The sequence below is a fragment of the Mytilus edulis genome, chromosome 8, assembly GCF_963676685.1.
Source record: "Mytilus edulis chromosome 8, xbMytEdul2.2, whole genome shotgun sequence".
NCBI lineage: Eukaryota > Metazoa > Mollusca > Bivalvia > Mytilida > Mytilidae > Mytilus > Mytilus edulis.
The window spans coordinates 66,177,890-66,195,258 of NC_092351.1; the positions used below are offsets into that span (position 1 = coordinate 66,177,890).

Sequence of the window (17,369 nt, forward strand, 5' to 3'; positions counted from 1 at the left end):
CTATAAGGTCTCTTTCAAAGAGCAATAGGATTTTGCATTTCCCATCAATCGGGAGAATATGTTTTTGTAGTTCTTGCAAGTGTTGATATTGCAATATATCCTCAGGTGTACACGCCTGGTAAACCATATAATCTCAACCAAATGGTTGAGACGGAAAAAAGTATTCTGGCACTTCCTGTTGAGCTTTTCTGGTTCAAATTATCCAAAATAAACATAGGGTAGGTCGACTTTTCGTCAATTTACTGAAAATTAATGCGTTTTTTGTAAAATAGGAGAATGTCATGCCATAGATAATTGAATTAGGGTTTCTCCCGTGTATAATATGGACCAATCTGATTTAAAATGACATCGGAATGACTTTTCTCCAGCAGGTAAATGTGGCAAGTGCAGTCGGCTATTGACAAAATGACAGCGATATCATTGATAAGCTCACGTATATATCAGTGAATAAGTATTTTTCTAAAACCTTATAAACATAAAATTACAGTTTGTTCTTTTTTTTTACTTATATAATTGCATTAAGCGAAATATACTATAAAGTATGTCATGTTGAGATTTTCTGGTATCGGTTGAGATATTCTGGAACAATGTTGAGATCTTCTGGTGAATGAAACTTTCAACTGTAGCTTAGTATAATTAATTACATATACAACCGTCAAAACGTTCCAACTGTCATTTAATTCAAAAGCTAGAATTTATTCCTACATCGCTTATCTTGACATCTCAATAGGTAGCTTTTAGATATCTACATCGTTATACTTTACATTTGCAGTGCTGGTGTTAACATCAACATAACACTTTATCTACAGAACTTGGTGTTAAAAATCGTTAGCACGGGACAATTTGCATCCCCTGCGCTATATTTACATAATCAGTGCTTAACTGTGAATCTTCAACACTCGACCTTTATTCTGACAGCCTCATATCGTGGTATGTGGTTCCTTCTTTATAAAGAATACATAGACATGCCACAGGAATGGGTTTCTTTTTCATCGTCAAATTATATATCAACGGGTAGCAATTTCACCAAAGTAAATGTCAGTGGGTCAGTTATTTTCTATAACGTTTTTTCTATGTTTATAATCAATATGAACAGGAGTGAAACTGCAAAGATTGTAGTATTGGTGTTTGAATGAGTCATTAACGCCCATTGTTTAACTACATGCATATTCAAGACGAGTACATGAAAATGTTGCACGAATATAAACCCACCTATGTACTAGATTGACACGTCGTGTGTGCTTTTGAAATGAAATTGATATACACGTCCACTTGTATTTGTGTACTTCTGATGAGTTGCCTTTTTCAACTGATTTTTTTATTCGTTCTTATGTTGTACTGTTATTCCAATGTCCCAGCTAAGGGGAGGGTTGGGATCCCGCTATAACATGTTTAACAAGGTCATGTTTTTCTCTGGCTGTTTATGACGTCTTTACACTAAAGCCATTGGATGTTGGATGTGTACGGATTGATTGTTTAGTCTTAGTTGCATGATTTTTTTATAAGTTGTTAGTGGCTTTGAACTAGCTGTCAGATAACTGCGAGTACTCTCAGATCTGTTCATTGTGTCTTTTGTGTCGGGATGTATAATTATCGGGCCACGTCCACTTGTATTTTGTCCATCTGATGAGTTAAGCCTTAATTTTTCAACTGATTTTTATAGTTCGTTCTTATGTTGTACTGTTATACCACTGTCCCAGGTTAGGGGGAGGGTTTGGATCCCGCTAACATGTTTAACCCAGCCACATAATTTATGTATGTGCCTGCCCCAAGTCAGGAGCCTGTAAATCAGTGGTTGTCGTTTGTTTATATGTTACATATTTGTTTTTCGTTCTTTTTTTTTACATAAATAAGGCCGTTAGTTTTCTCGTTTGAATTGTTTTACATTGTCTTATCGGGGTCTTTTATAGCTGACTATGCGGTATGGGCTTTACTCATTGTTGAAGGCCGTAGGGTGACTTATAGCTGTTAATGTCTGCGTCATTTTGGTCTTTTGTGGATAGTTGTCTCATTGGCAATCATACCACATCTTCTTTTTTGTATTAACCCCGCCACATTATGTATGTATGTGCCTGTCCTAAGTTAGGACCATGTATTTCAGTGGTTGTCGTTTGTTTATGTGTTACATATTTGTTTTCGTTCATTTTGTTTTAAATAAATAAGGTCGTAAGTTTTCTCGCTACAATTGTTTTTCATTGTCATTTTAGGGCCTTTTATAGCTGACTATGCAGTATGTGTTTGCCATACAGTGACCTATAGTTGTTAATTTCTGTGTCATTTTGTTCGCTTGTGGAGAGTTGTCTCATTGGTAATCATACCACATCTTCTTTTATATCTATATTTATAGTTTACACAAGGTATTGTCCCGCAGTTAATATTTGTCCCTTTTTAAAACATTATTCTAAATCTAAGCCTAGAAGTGTTTACTTCTCACTTCAGCTGTGATCACACCGTACCGAATAGCACGAACGGACGCCTAACGGATAAAAGAAAAGGGTTTCCTTTGACAAAATTGATATCCGTTGGGAGTCCGTTGATGAAGATACGGATTAAAAACGGAAACGGAACGGACACTTACTGTTAAAATGGACCCTTACCGGATGTACAACGGACACTTCATCCGTTGAACGTCCCTTAATTCAAAGTTTTGAACATGCTAAAAATTTTCCACCGGACAGAAGGGACATTGATGGATAAAACGGAGGCTGAACGGACATAAAACGAAAACTAAGGGATGTCTAACGGATATGAACGGATTGAAAAAAGTTATCCGTTCGGCGTCCGTTTGCGCTATCCAATAAGGTGTGACTGGTGCTTACAACTCCGGTAACACCTCACCAGATAGCGCGAACGGACGCCGAACCGATAACTTTTTTTTATTCGTTCATGTCCGTAAGCCGCATGTTGTTATCCGTTAGACGTTGGTCGATATCTGTTTCATTTCGCTCAGTGTCGGACTGTCCGCTTTATCAGTCGACGTCCGTTTTGTCCGATGGAAAAAATTGAGCATGTTCAAAACTTTGAACGGACGTTCAACGGATGAAAGATCCGGTAAGCGTCCGTTTTTTACAATACTCGTCCGTTATGTGTCCGTTTTGTATCCGTTGTTTGTCTTATACTAAGGTATATAGGATTTTTTTCTGAGACAATTGCCTGTGGTATTTCACTAGAAATCAAAAGTTCAATGTAGGATAAAAAAAAAAACTTAATTCATATAGTTTTTTTACTACCACCCTCCCCCCTCTTAACTTTATTTGGGAAAAATTGATTGACCAATAAGGATATATATAATATCGATGTCAATTAATAAACATAACTTGCAGCAATTTTTACTTGATACATAATTGTTCTGCTTAACTATGTTAAAGGTAAATTGAAAACTTATGCAAATGGTGTTTTAAAAAAAAAACACTTCGTAATAGAGAAGAAAATTGTCATTTTATTTGTTTCTATTAACAAAGGAGTAGGTTCAGTAAGACCACTTTTTGGCCCCAAAATATAGCAGTTTTAGAAAATTGTGAAAATGTAATCTTTAAGCTATATTTTGGAAAGTCAAATGCTTCTGCTACATAAATATGAGCTGTTTTTGCCACATACAATGCACTAATATCGCGTTCTAGCATCATTAAGTCATGATAAATTACTGAAATCTTCAAAATTTAAGCATTTAGGTTAATTTTTAGACGGTTTCCGTCTAAAATGAAAGTGGCCTCATTCATGTTCATTCATAATATTGAAATGTAAGTTGTATTTGATGATAATACAAAACATATATAAAGGTTGAGGATGAACACGGATGCAGCCACTTTCATTTTTGACAGAAACCGTCTGAAAAGTGACGTTTTTTGGCATATTTGATAGATTTATCATATTTAAGCTTAAATCAGAGCGTTTTTAATGACTAAATCAGTTAAAATCTTTCACATAAAATAATCGAATCAATTGAAATAGACACTTAAGTGTTTAAAAAGTGTCCAAAAACTTTCGTTAGATGAACCTGAAATTTGAGGCCAAAATCGGCCCTTATCGGACCTACTCCTTTTTTGTTACTATAGTAAACAATTCAGTAAGCATTTATCGCCTTCTCTAACAAAGAGCTTCAATGCTTTTGTTCTATTTCAACCGGGTTTCCGCCTGATATTGCGATCTACACGATTGCACTACGATCGTCAAAATCATTTTTTTTAGAGATATAATATCAATGTTGCTGAATATTACCAAATATTAAGGATGTGCCCTGAATGCAGTTGTGAACAATCAATCTAAGTTATAATTATTTCAATACAACACGTGTGATTACACTAAGTTAGACGTCACTTATAGTACTTGCATTTAGCAGTTTTAAATTCGAATCATATCTAAGGCTTGTTTTTGCTCACAAATAAATGATCACCACCTTTCAGAGTGAGAACTCATCCTGAAATAATGTGCACGAAAAAACAAACCTAGAGAAGGGGGTCCTGTTCTATTGTTTAGTTTTTAATAATTTTATTTCTTTATAAAGGTACGCATTTTCGGCATTGAACAATGTCTGAGAAATCGAATTTTTCCAAATCATATTGATATTTATATATTATAAACTAATCTTATTTATACTTGAAAGGCATGCATTTTTCTATCGGCAATTCTTAAAATTGTATCTGTATTCAGATTTTAACTTACCACAGACAGAAAACATAAATCAAGTTAATCGTTAAAAAGGTTAACTCGAATAGTACCGCGCACTGATAAAGTTTCTTTGTTCATTTTGGGAATTAACTATATTTTTACAATAGAAATTACATTTTGATTAGTTGAAATAAACTCTAGCATAGCTATTTTAATAGTTTTTATCTTTATATAATAATAATGCACGCGTGTTGGGTTGCCAGTCATAGTTAATTTAAACTTTGAAACCTAAGTGCCAATGTTTTTAACAGTAATATATTTCATGACAAAAAGTAACCAGAAAGTCTCAACATTGTGACAGAAAGACTCAACCAATACCTTTATATCTCAACCATTTAGAATTTTTCATTTCTGTGCTAAGACTAGGCTTGACAATCAAATAGTCTTGCAATTTACAGAAGTGGTTATCGTAAAGCATTAAAAAACACAAATAATTGACATATTTTCTTGCTAAATCATTAATATCATAGCAGTTCTATCGGATTCAAAGAAAGTAAACATGATAATCCGTAGGAGAAAAGTGGTTGTGACTTCAATTTCAGAAATTTTGAACCAAGAAGAGACATATTAGTTACAATTATCATTTATCTATGGCATGACATTATCCTATTTTACAAAACAATCATTGATTTTCAGTAAATTGACGAAAAGTCGACCTACCCTATGTTTATTGTGGATATTTTGAACCAGAAAAGCTCAACAGGAAGTGCCAGAATACTTTTTACCGTCTCAACATTTGGTTGAGATTAGATGGTTTACCAGGCGTGGTGTGGCAATTTCGTTTCGATTATTGGGAATGTTATCGCATTCGATCAGTTCGGGCAGATTGAATCTAGTATTGTCGTGTACAGACTTCACGACAAAGCCGTTTCCTCGTTTACCGGAATCAACCTTGCTGCCGGAGAATGTGGATAACAAATAATCTTTTGTTTCTGCTTGTCCATTGAATAGGCTGAAGAATTCAGAAGCCACGCGAGACCGGTTGCTTTTGTCGTCAATCTTTGCATACATTCGAATTACTTTGTCCTGATTATTTTTTGTGAAAGACATTCACAGGAAATATCTTGGCACAAGATTTACTACTGTTGCCGTCTTTGAAGATATATTTGTAAGTTGAACTAACAGAGGTTAGCTTGGTTTCAGCTAACTCAAGTTGCTCCCCGACTGATCTAGGCGGTGAAGGCGGTGCACCTTTGGGTTGGTACACTCGATTTGTGTGTAAAATGCGATGGTGTGTTGTTTACTTCCGCATTCATTGCAACTGATACTCGCGTTGCAATCACGATTTCTGTGCATAATCGAAACACAGCATTTGTAACAAAGATTGTTTTGCCTCAACAGTTCCTTGCTTTCCTCTATAGTTTTAGCACTGAACCCACGACATTCATTTAGCGAATGTTCCGTATTGTGTATTATGCACAGATTTTGTACTTGGTGTGACTCTTGACCCAAAAATTAATCCAGGATCGTTTTTAATTCTACTGATTTCACTGATGAATGCAGATAACTCTGTAAAAGGAAGAAAGGCAACGCCGTGGTTAGATTTGTATCTAGACGCCAATGTAATCCACTTTTCCTGAAGTCCATAGAGTAGTTTTTCAATGACAGGGTTTATTCCGGTCGTTGAATCAAAATAAACTAGAAGACATCCCAGCTTGGGATTTTCCTTGTGGTATTCTATTTCTGATAGAATGTCAGACAGTTCATAGAGACGTGCGTTGTCCTTATTCGTCAAGGTTGGGAATTTGTCAAGTTAACTCCTGAGAGAGGCTTCCAACTTTTCTGGAGCACCATATCGCTCATCCAATCTTTGCCATATCCTCTGTAGGCCTCTTGTAGGGTTGTTGGCATTTGATGCCCTTATACTCATGGCATGTTTACCAGACTCTGATCCTAGCCACTTAATCAGTGGTCTATTTGTTCCGAGTCCGCAACTTGTAATTCGTCTATGACGTTTTTGAAGCTAAATTTCCATGTATTGAAGAATTCTGCCTGGTCATTAAAATTTGTTAGCCGGGAGAACAATAGGTCTTTGCGTAGAAGAAATCTAGTTATCTCTGACGTAGGATTAATTTGTTGCTGGTTTGCAATAGGGGTCTCTTCTATTACGTCTTTTTTATGCCAGTTACTATTTCCAGATCTGGGATGAAAGTAACTTCCGGAGACTTCGTATCGGAAGGCAAGACAGCAGATGTCTGTGACGATAAGTTCACTGCCACGGATGGCACGAACGCTGGTGCTTCATGACTCAGCTCAATCTTACCAGGACTTTGTCTTATCTTGTGAGTTCCTGTTACTTCCTTTACAGCAGTTGATACAGGAAGTCTATTGACGAAATCTTGCACACGCTAGAGCGGGTCTTCATTCTCGTCAGGAAGATCGCTAACTGCTTGGCTTCCGTCGTATTCCAGGATACGAGACTCGGCTTCTGCGGCTGCCGCTTCTCTTTTTGCTTCGAGAATATTCCTAGCGGCTTTAAGTTCGGCTTTTTCTCGGACCGCACGTGCGGCTTCCTGTTCCATTTGAGCCTTCATGTGTGCAGCCTCAGCAATTTTACGCATGGCCTATTGTTCCGCTTCGGCTTTTCTACGTGTGGCCTCTTGGTTTGCACGGATGGTTTCTTGTTTTATTTCGGCTTTGATTTCTGTTTGTCTGTATAGGGTCTGTTCCTGTAAAACGGCCTCCTGGTTTAGGAGGGCAGCTTCTTGCTCGGCAAAGGGTGTCTTTGCTCTAGCGGACTCTGCCTTCGCACGCTTTCTCCTTGCTAGGCTTGACATGTCAGAGACGTTTGAGCTCCCACTGTGCGAGTTAGTCTTGCCCTTAGATGTCCTCGTTTCTGTTGATTTAGCGTTTCTCAAGGTAAGGCGATGCTCGTGCAAAGTTTAAATTGCCAGGTCGACTTAGGATATCCGTTGAGAATTTGCACGTATCAATGTGATGAAGGCTGTCTAACGTTTTTGTATTTTTGAGAAATTTCAAGTACTCGTCTGTGAGCCTGCGATAATTAGTGTAGGCTTGTACAGTTTTATCTTGTGCTGGAGGTCGTTAGGAAGCTTCTAGTAACCGAGATTCTAGGTTTGACCATAGGGCCTCTAAGTCGTGATAAAATGTGTCACGTTTTTCTATAAAAGTTCCCTGTCCTTTTTCGGTAAGTTCATGCACTCGCCTAGTTTCGGCATTTTTATCTAAATTTGTTGTTTCAGACGGATTTCTTCTGATTCTTCGGTGACATCTCCCTCCGGGGGTTGAACCTCTTCTTGCTGTTCCATGTGACTTGGATCCATGATGTAAATCAATAATTTGTAGACAATGTTTGTTCAACGTTGTTAGTTTGTTGACTGTCGTAGAGTGGCGTACGTTATCCAAGAAAACCAACAGGCAAGTTGTAGCTTTTTCACTGTACTGGCTGGACCAGTGAGTGTAACCAAGATGACTGGGTTTAAGTAAGGATAAAACAATCAGGGTCTGACTTTTATTTTACTACAAATCCAAAAGTGAAAAAGCTGTGGTAAGCCACGAATTGTTCCTATGGACAACGTGTCCGCTGAATGTTCCTTGCAGTTGTGCACACGGCCTGCTGATCAGTTTTCATCTCTCAGAAGAGAGGGGAAAGTAACATGGATTCCTACACTGTCCTGTATAAAACTCCTTAAACTGGAGCACGTAAAACGATGTCCCTATTGAAACATTAACAATATAAAATGATAATCAAATGATGAATTAGTTTTAGAACACTCCCCGTCTGAGGTCTATCTGACATCACTATTCCATTATCAGAAACAAAAAAAAATGCTAAATATATAACAACATTCCAAAGTTCCACTTAGAAGTAGTCCAAGGGGAGGCTGGGTATTTCACAGCTTCTATTCTAGATAAGGCGGTGTTTCCGACGAGATCGCGGCGATCTAAGATCCAACTCCATGGTTGTACTTCTGATTGAAGAATCTCCTTTCGACACGGATATGCGATCCAACAAGGACGTCTTGCGAGACAGACCCTCCTTTACGTTTACGGCATACAGTAGAACATCCGGTGCCATGTTCCTTTTCTCTGTGACTTAAGTGGGAATTGTCTATTCCGCTTTCCTCTTGTACTTGCGTTTCCAAAAGCGAATTTTGTCCTGTATAAAACTCCTAAAACTGAAGCACGTAAAACGATGTACGCAATGAAACAGTAACAATATAAAATGATAATCAAATGAAGAACAAATGATGAATTAGTTCCAGAACAATTTATGTAAAGCACCCTCCCCCCAAAAAAAGAAAAAGAAATGTATAGTGAAAACCTACCGGAGACCGCTTAGGTGACGGTGAGACCCCTGGTCTTTTAATCTTTCAATGTCCAAAATCCGACGATATTGATATTATAAGACTGTAATATATAAAATTTATACCAAAGTGATAAAGATACAAACGTGATTAAAAAGGAACTTGGTGTCTGGGTATTGAAATTACTTTAAAGGGCAACTTTGAACCTCTGTGGTGGCCAGACGGCCCGGATCCCAAAAAATATTTTAATAGGAAATATCCTATGTCAATACCTTTGAAATGAGCTAGGTCCGGTTCGGAACTTTGCCGTTGGGATATGCCGATGAGCACCGAATGTGTGGTTGGAATGGAAAATACGTAAATGTGCAGTAACTTTAAACCTCAGTAGTAGCCAGACTGGCCCGGATCCCCATAACTATTTAAGTGGGAAATAGCCTGGGTCAATACCTTTGAAATGAGCTAAGTCCGGTTCGGAACTTTACCGTAGGGATATGCCGAAGAGTACCGAATGTGTGGTTGGAATGGAAAATACGTAGATGGGCAACTTTGAACCTCTGTGGTGGCTAGACGGGGCCGGATCCCAGAGAAAAATTTAAGTGGCAAATAGCCTCTATTCACCGCTTCAACTTGAATAATGAAACATAAACTATTTCATTATTCATTATTCATTACTTAACATTGAATAGTGAATAGTAAACTATTTCTTTATTCATTATTTAACATTGAATAGTGAATAGTAAACTATTTCATTATTCATTATTAAATTTTGAATAATGAAAAATGAATAATGGACGTACTTCAGCGCGGTTGAGAAACTAGTGATTACTTTATAATGGTTTTCTGTTCAAACTTTAAATTTTCGCTGCATTTATTCAACAGTATTTAAATTCGTGTTCATTGTGGTACATTTTTATCCTTGTAAGATATAAGTTGTCCTAGCATGTTCAGATTGCATTGCGTACTGACTGATCTTTTAGTCTTTTTAAACTAGGTTCATTCTGTCGTTGATTTGGGCTTTGCAATTTCTTGCACTTACTCTACTGCTGGTCCTTTTCGTCTTTTGCAAAAGACCGCTAATGTGCTACATGTATATAAGTAGCAACATGTTTGTTTTAACCCTTTAATTTGGGATATACTGATTTTCTTACACTGATCTGCTACAGGTATGTTGTAGGTTTGAGGAAATGTTAAGGGGCACTGCACTCACTGATGTGTTTGAGTCAAGAAAATCCTGAATTTTCTTTTCAAAATATTGTAAATAACTAATTGTTGCTTTTTCGCCACTTGTCGCTTTTTGTTTTGTTTAATATATTCAGAGAAAACTAGAACGTGCAGTTTTGTTTTAATTTTGACGCATTTTGTTTCCTCAAGGCATTACATGTATGTGAATAACTATTCAATAAAAAAGTGTGTTCGTAGAGTTCTTACGTTGACCTGCAGTTGTTCAACACCTTGTGTAATTGGTTGTTATTCTTTGGCCCCGGTAGACAGGTTCGGTTTGTATTGATTTTTATATAATATGCTGCATTTTTTTTTTAATTGATCGTAACTTTTTTTATTCATAACTACCTGATACTAGAGAAAAACTGTATGGACAGGTTTTTTTATAACAAGTGCAGTCTTCTATATCCGGTACACAATAACAAGGATCTGTCGGATTCTTGAGAAAAGCATAACCTTGTGTGTGGTCACATCTGCAAGCAGTATCGTTCGTGGTAGACCCATTGCTATATAAAAGCTGTCCAAACTCACTGCAAGGTGATTTTGAAAATACACATTGACTGTGTGAGTTAGACCACAGTTTGAATGGTTGATATCTCGATGAAGTACAGTTTACGTTTTTTCTATAGCCACTTATGACGTACTTTTCTCCTACGAAAATACAAAAATCATCTAAATAATTGAATAAAAAGTGTTTTTTTTTTAATTAAATACAATGAAATATCTAGATCAGTTTCTCAATGATGGAAAATTTCCAAGTACAGCAACTTGGAAATCGGTAGTCAAGTCGTCAATTTTTCCGGTTGAGGTAGCAAAGTGGCATCGTCGTATGACAGTGGATTCCGATTTTGTCGTTTTTAAAGACATTCACTCGTTTTGTGTACCGCATGCGGCGAGGAGAGTAGCACTACGTCACCCACTGATGTTTATGCAGGCCCATTTTGTAACATCAACGTGCTGTCTTATACGTGAGATCTTACAAACAACAGAATGTTATGTAAGAAATGTGGTAAACTTTTTGATAATCCTTGTACTCATGCAACACTATCATGTGACTATACAGCTGATGCTCGAGATCAATTTTGGAGGAGTGTTATAGACATAAACCCGATTACATTTAGTGTTCACTTAGGAAATATGACCGACAATGACTTGCTAAATTGTTTTCTTGCCTGTGACACCGATTTTTGATCTACAAAATGAAGAACGTAAAAAATTTAATTTCATGTGTGTAAATTTTATTTACAATTCTTGAAAATTGTTACAGAACCGCAACTGCTGCTAGTAGTACATAAACTATCTTCAAACTGTAAAGAACATATGTAAATAATTGAACTTTTCGTCGTGATTCCGTCTTTATTGACTGTCTCTGTGTAAATCATAACTCGTGTTGTTTGTATATGATGAAATGTAATTGTCTTTGCTTTGTTACATACTCTCCAGTAGGAGGCTAATAAATTATTATATAATAAGATTGATACTTTTGTGCAATGTTGTTGTTATTGTTTACTTTGTTTATTTTAGTTTTTTTATCGGTCTTTTACCTTTTTCAAGACCTGGGTGAATTTATGATTTTGGTTCGTTTGATTGCTATACTGTTGTAACTTGTTTGTCTTAAATCAATTATCATACTTGCCTGGTCGTACAAAATCTGGTGCCTCTGAGCACGATTCATCGTATGTATTCTCAAACATGTTATACAAACAAGAATAATGTTCATACTTTGAGGATATTTCTTTACATATTATTCTTATCCTGTGTGCTCTGTGTAAACTCTCAGGGCACTTGAGTTCATATCCCACTGCTTTATGACTCACCATGAATACACACCATAACTTTAAGAAAAAAAAACGAAAACTGAAATAGTTTTATTATACCTATAAATGTAACCAACACCAATCTTTCAATAATTAAAATTACAACGAAAATAATATGATTTGGATAAAACTATCATAAATTTATCATTTATTCTGAATACTAGTAACTCTGTAAACAGATTGTTTGTGTTTGCATTAAGTATAACAAAACAATATTGTTTAGGTAGAGTAGCATGTCTTTCTGTGGATTGCTGTGACCGAGTGAACTTGCGCTCAAAAATCCGATTGAACATATTGATACAAAGCAAAGTCATTATTCATATCAATTGACCATGTTATTATCCGGATATGCATATGATATTTGCCAATGAACACACAAAAGATTAATCAATCTTTCAAACACTATCATCAAACAACAAATATATGCACTCTCTTTCAAACAAAAGAGCGAAACAAAGCTCGATTATCAGATCCTACCAACATAACGTATAAGAGTTTGCTTGTCCCAAAACAAGGAATTTGTATCAACAATGGATGAAGTAGTCACCGGAGAAAAATCAAAGGTATTGATATTTCTGCAAATTTGTTGACATTTTGTGATTAAAGATTTGTCAGCAGATCATCAGAAATTGTAATAATGCATATCTGTTAGATATCGTAAGTAGAATATATTGCATCACTATTTCGATTCTGAAGGCAATACTTTATTGTAGAAAGGGTTGTAGTTAGGTTGTTAGTGAAGTTTATGATGAGTCTTATAACGAAACGCGCGTCTGGCGTGAGAAATTATAATCCTTATACCTTTACTAACTATTTTATGCACTCAGTATACAGTTGGGAGATTTTCATCATACTTTTTTAAAAATTACCTAACGAAAAGAGTACTTATTTCTTATTTTCTTGTCTCTTTTCTCCTCTCATGTAATTGATGTAGTGGAACTTTGTGGGTTCCCTGTTGGTTTTTTTAGTCGGACAATTTTAGATTTTAGACAATCTAAAAAATGATTATTGATCAAGTCAAATAGAGTGTCCAGTTATGATTATTTACCCTGAACTTTACCCATTTCTGGCTAAGTCCTTTCTGCTTCGATCAGTAATCTAAGGTTTTTGTTTCAGCTGATGGTCTTGTAAATTCGGAAGGTCGGGTAAGTATGCATGCTAACAACTCTATGAGATGTTCTGTGTTTACAATTTTTAGGTACCCTCAGTCGAAAACCTTTTATTGTTGTTTTATTCTCATTTATCAGTTTGTTATTAGGTCAGTTTAAGGAGAACAGTTAGTGGTAGGTGAATAAATTTGGTATCATTTGTGGTACATCTTATTGCCATAAATATTATTTTACATTGACTACGAATTTATATGGAACGCCACAGCTGTCTTATGTGGAACTCTGGTATTACGTAATGTTGTTCTATTATTACTTGATGGTAGTTTGTCTTTACATGATATGAAAAATATGGAAAAGTCAGTCATTACATAATGATATTTCGATATTACATGATATGGTTTCGTATTGACTTGATATAGTTTTGTCATTACTTAATATGGTTCTGCCATTAATCGATGTGGTTTCACCATTATTTAATGTGGTTATGTCATTTGGCAATGTGGTTTTAACATTACTTGATGTGTATGTGACATAACGTAATGTAGTTGTTTCATTACATAATTGTTCAATATATACGAAGACATGTTAACAAACTATTATAATTATTGACCTTCTACACAGGAGAGTATTATAATACATAACAATAAGGTCCGGATCGTATCCGGTTAAGATATCATGTCATTATTACGGTTTTTGACATCCCCTTTTTCTAAAAGATGAAATGAAAATGAAATGATTTAATGAATAAATGATTTTGAGTATTACCCAGTTAAAATTAATACTGAATTGGTTTTGACTAGAAATTAATACTGGCTAGATTAATGTCTCTTTTCCAATTTAACTTAAAGTCTATATACTGTCTTTTCTGATAACTAACTAAAACTAGCTAAATGCTTTATAAAATCTACTTGACAGTTCAACAAAATTATTTTACATAGTCTTAATTTTAATTTGGTTGGCACTTTTACTGTTTTTCCAGATCTTTTCACGGGTGACTCAAATGGTTCAATACTTTCATTTTCCTCGGACGCAACGGTTTCACTGCGGTCTAATGTTTGTGAAGTGTTACAGACAGTTGCAGTTTTACGGACAGTTGAATTGTGATTGTTCTTGAAATGTTCATTATCAACTCTGTTTTCATTGTAAACTGTTGGTCTAATATGCCTACGGTTTCTTCTGTAACGCCTGCCATCTGAAGATTGTACTACATAGGAGCGAGGAGTGTGGTGTTTTTGAATTATTTTTCCTGCTTTCCATTTTCCATCTGTGTACATTAAAATAGAGTCTCCTTGTTTTAGCTGTTTCAATTCAGGTCCACAATGTTTATAATAGTTGATTTTAACTTTCCTTTGACGAATTTTGAGTTTTTTTATAACTTCACTGTTGTTGACGTTTTGTGGCATCAATAGCGGTAATGAAATAGGTTTTTATGTTTTTAATCTCCGATTTAGGAACAATTGTGCTGGCGAAAGATCAATGTCCAAAGGTGTGTTTCGATAGTCTAAAAGAGCTTTGTGCGGATCCTTCGATTTCATAATTAGCTTCGAATTCTTGATGGTTTGAAAACTTCTTTCTGCTTGTCCATTCGACTGAGCATGGTGTGGGTTGCTCGTAGTATGTTTAAATCCATATTCGGTAGCAAATCATTTAAATTCTAATGAAGAAAACTGAGGACCATTGTTAGAAACTAATTCGTCAATATATCCAAATCTTGACATTAGTCCTTTTAAATAATCAATGGTGTTTTTGCTAGTTTCATTGTCTAGTTTTATAACTTCTTGCTACTTTGAATAGTAGTCTACTACTAATAGATAATGTTGTGTATGGTATTCAAATAAGTCGGTTGCAACTTTTGACCAGGGTCTTTCAGGTTTTTCCGGCATTAACATCGGTTCCTTTGCGTTTAGAGACTGATGTTGAGCGCAAAGTCCACATGCTTTAACTTTGTCCTCGATGTCTTTTCTCATGCCGATCCAGAATAGAACATCACGTGCACGGCTTTTGCACTTTACGATTCAAAGATGTGATTCTTGTATTTTGTCCAACATTTCAATTTGTATCGCTTTTGGTGCAATAGCTTTGTTTGACTTGTACAATAGTCCATCAATGACTGAAAGTTTATCACGGTAGGTTCAATATGGCCTCAAAGAGTGTATAAGTTCAGTTTTTTCATTTGGCCATCCATTAAATATGACATCTTGTAATTCCTGAAGCTGTTCATCATTTGCAGTTTCCTTCTGAAATTTAGCATACATATCTGGTGCAATTGGCAAGTATGATATCAAATGAATGTCATTCACGTGTAAGTCAGGGACTAGTACTTCCTTTGTTTCTTTTGGGAACGATCTACTGAGATTATCTGCTAGATACATCTCTTTGCCTGGTTTATAGACAACTTTAAGATCATACTTTTTTAACGTATTAAAAGTCTCTGTAATCTAGGCGGTTTTTGGTGAAGCAGTTTCAGGAGGATTGATTGGAGCGGTTTATGGTCTGTCTCTATTTGAACTCGGCGACCATATATGTACTCATGGAATTTATTACATCCATAAACAATTGCAAGAGTTTCTTTCTCGATCTGCGGATATTGTTGTAGTGTTTGAGTAAGAGCACGTGAGGCATACGCAACTGGTTTCTGATTTTGTTTCAGTACAGCTCCAAGTCCTTTTGAACTAGCATCAACACTGAGTGTAAGCGGTTTGTTCCGATTGTAGTATTGCAGCAGTGGTGCATTTGTTGCCATTTCTTTCAAATTTTGAAAGTTGTTTTTTTTTTTTTTTTCATCCTAGTGCCATGCTGTGTTTTTCTCTAATAGTGTTCTTAACGGTGCACTAACTATTGACATATTTGTCATAAACTGGCCAAGATACTGAATAAAACCCATGAAGGTTTGCAGATCCTTGACGCACTCCAGTTTCGACATTTTATTGAATGCACGGATTTTTTCTGGGTCTGGTTCCACGCCTTCACTTGTTAGACGGTGACCAACGTATGTTACTGCCGGTTTATTGATCTCTCATTTTCCGGCACTGAGTTTTAAGCTGTATTCTCGCGCTCTGTCTGGAACCTGTTTAAGACGCATATCATGTTCTTTTTGGTCTGATCCCCAAATAAGAATGTCATCGATAATCGCTTCTGCTCCTTCTATGTCGGATACCATTTCAGACACAATTTTCTGGAATACTTCCGATGCTGAATTTACTCCAAAGGGATAGCGAGCAAATCTATAACATCCAAATGGTGTATTAAATGTGCAAAGCTTTGAGCTAGGTTCGTCTAGTTTGAGCTAGGTTCATCTAGTTTGAGCTAGGATCGTCTAGTTTGAGCTAGGTTCGTCTAGTTGAATATGCCAAAACCAACTGGTGGCATCCTGTTTACTAAATACTTTAGCGTTCGGCATTTGCGAGATAACTTCTTCTACGGTTTTAACGGATAATGTTCACGTAAAATTGCCTTGCTTAAATCACGTGGATCAATGCAGATTCAAATTTTGCCGTTTGGTTTAATGACAGTAACCATTGAGTTGTAGGTTCTTGTTGTTTGAAGATTACACCAATGTCTACCATACGATCAAGTTCAGCTTTGACTTTGTCTTTGATAGCTATGGGTATCTTACGCGGTGCGTGTACAACTGGTGCTACGGTTTTGTTGGTACGTATCGTATGTGTCCCTGGTACACATCCTAGGCCTGTGAATAAATCTCCTTATTCTTGTTCCATATTTTCTGGTAAAAATGGTTTTGTCGTTTCGTGCGAATTGCTAGTGTTAGTGATTGAATGTATACGCGTTAGGAGTTTCATCGCTTCGCACGTTTTGGCACCTATGACAGATTGTACATTAAAGTCTACAATGTGAAATTTCACGGCATGATCTTGGCATTTATAACTACACCTACGATTGATTACTCCAACAGTGTCAACGATGTGTCCTGAGTATGAACGGAGTGGCGATACTTGTTTAGTGATGATAAGATGCGAACAAATGGTTTTCAGTTAGTTTAGGGAAAGAACGTTACACTTTACAACTGTGTATAGCTAAAATTTAACTGGTACGTCGTTGACGTTGATTGTTTCGGTCCATTCATCGGTATTTAATTCTTGATTATCAATTGTTGCTAGACAAATTTCATCGTCATCAGATTCACTGCATATGTCTAAAGTGTGCATTTTCTTTGATGATTTGTTTGACAGACAGACGGAAGCAAAGTGGTTGTATATATGACATTTGTTGGACTGTTTAGCGAATGCAGGACATTTCCTACGCTCGTGTTTATCGCCACAGTTTTT

The 17,369-nt window shown here is 36.2% G+C and overlaps 1 protein-coding gene across 2 annotated transcripts in view; it reads right to left on the reverse strand.

Annotated features, from left to right (window-relative positions):
• The window catches only part of LOC139487087 (interferon-induced very large GTPase 1-like), a 113,958-nt gene that overhangs the window by 87,837 nt on the left and 8,752 nt on the right, over positions 1-17,369 (reverse strand). Inside the window, exons 2-3 of one of the 2 annotated variants that reach the window (XM_071272092.1) lie at positions 11,794-11,992; positions 10,506-10,808 (exon numbers count right to left, since the gene is read on the reverse strand). In XM_071272092.1, the coding sequence (XP_071128193.1) occupies positions 10,506-10,808; positions 11,794-11,992 (502 nt within the window). The remainder of the gene's footprint in view (positions 1-10,505; positions 10,809-11,793; positions 11,993-17,369) is intronic. The other variant, XM_071272093.1, reaches the window with a different exon arrangement.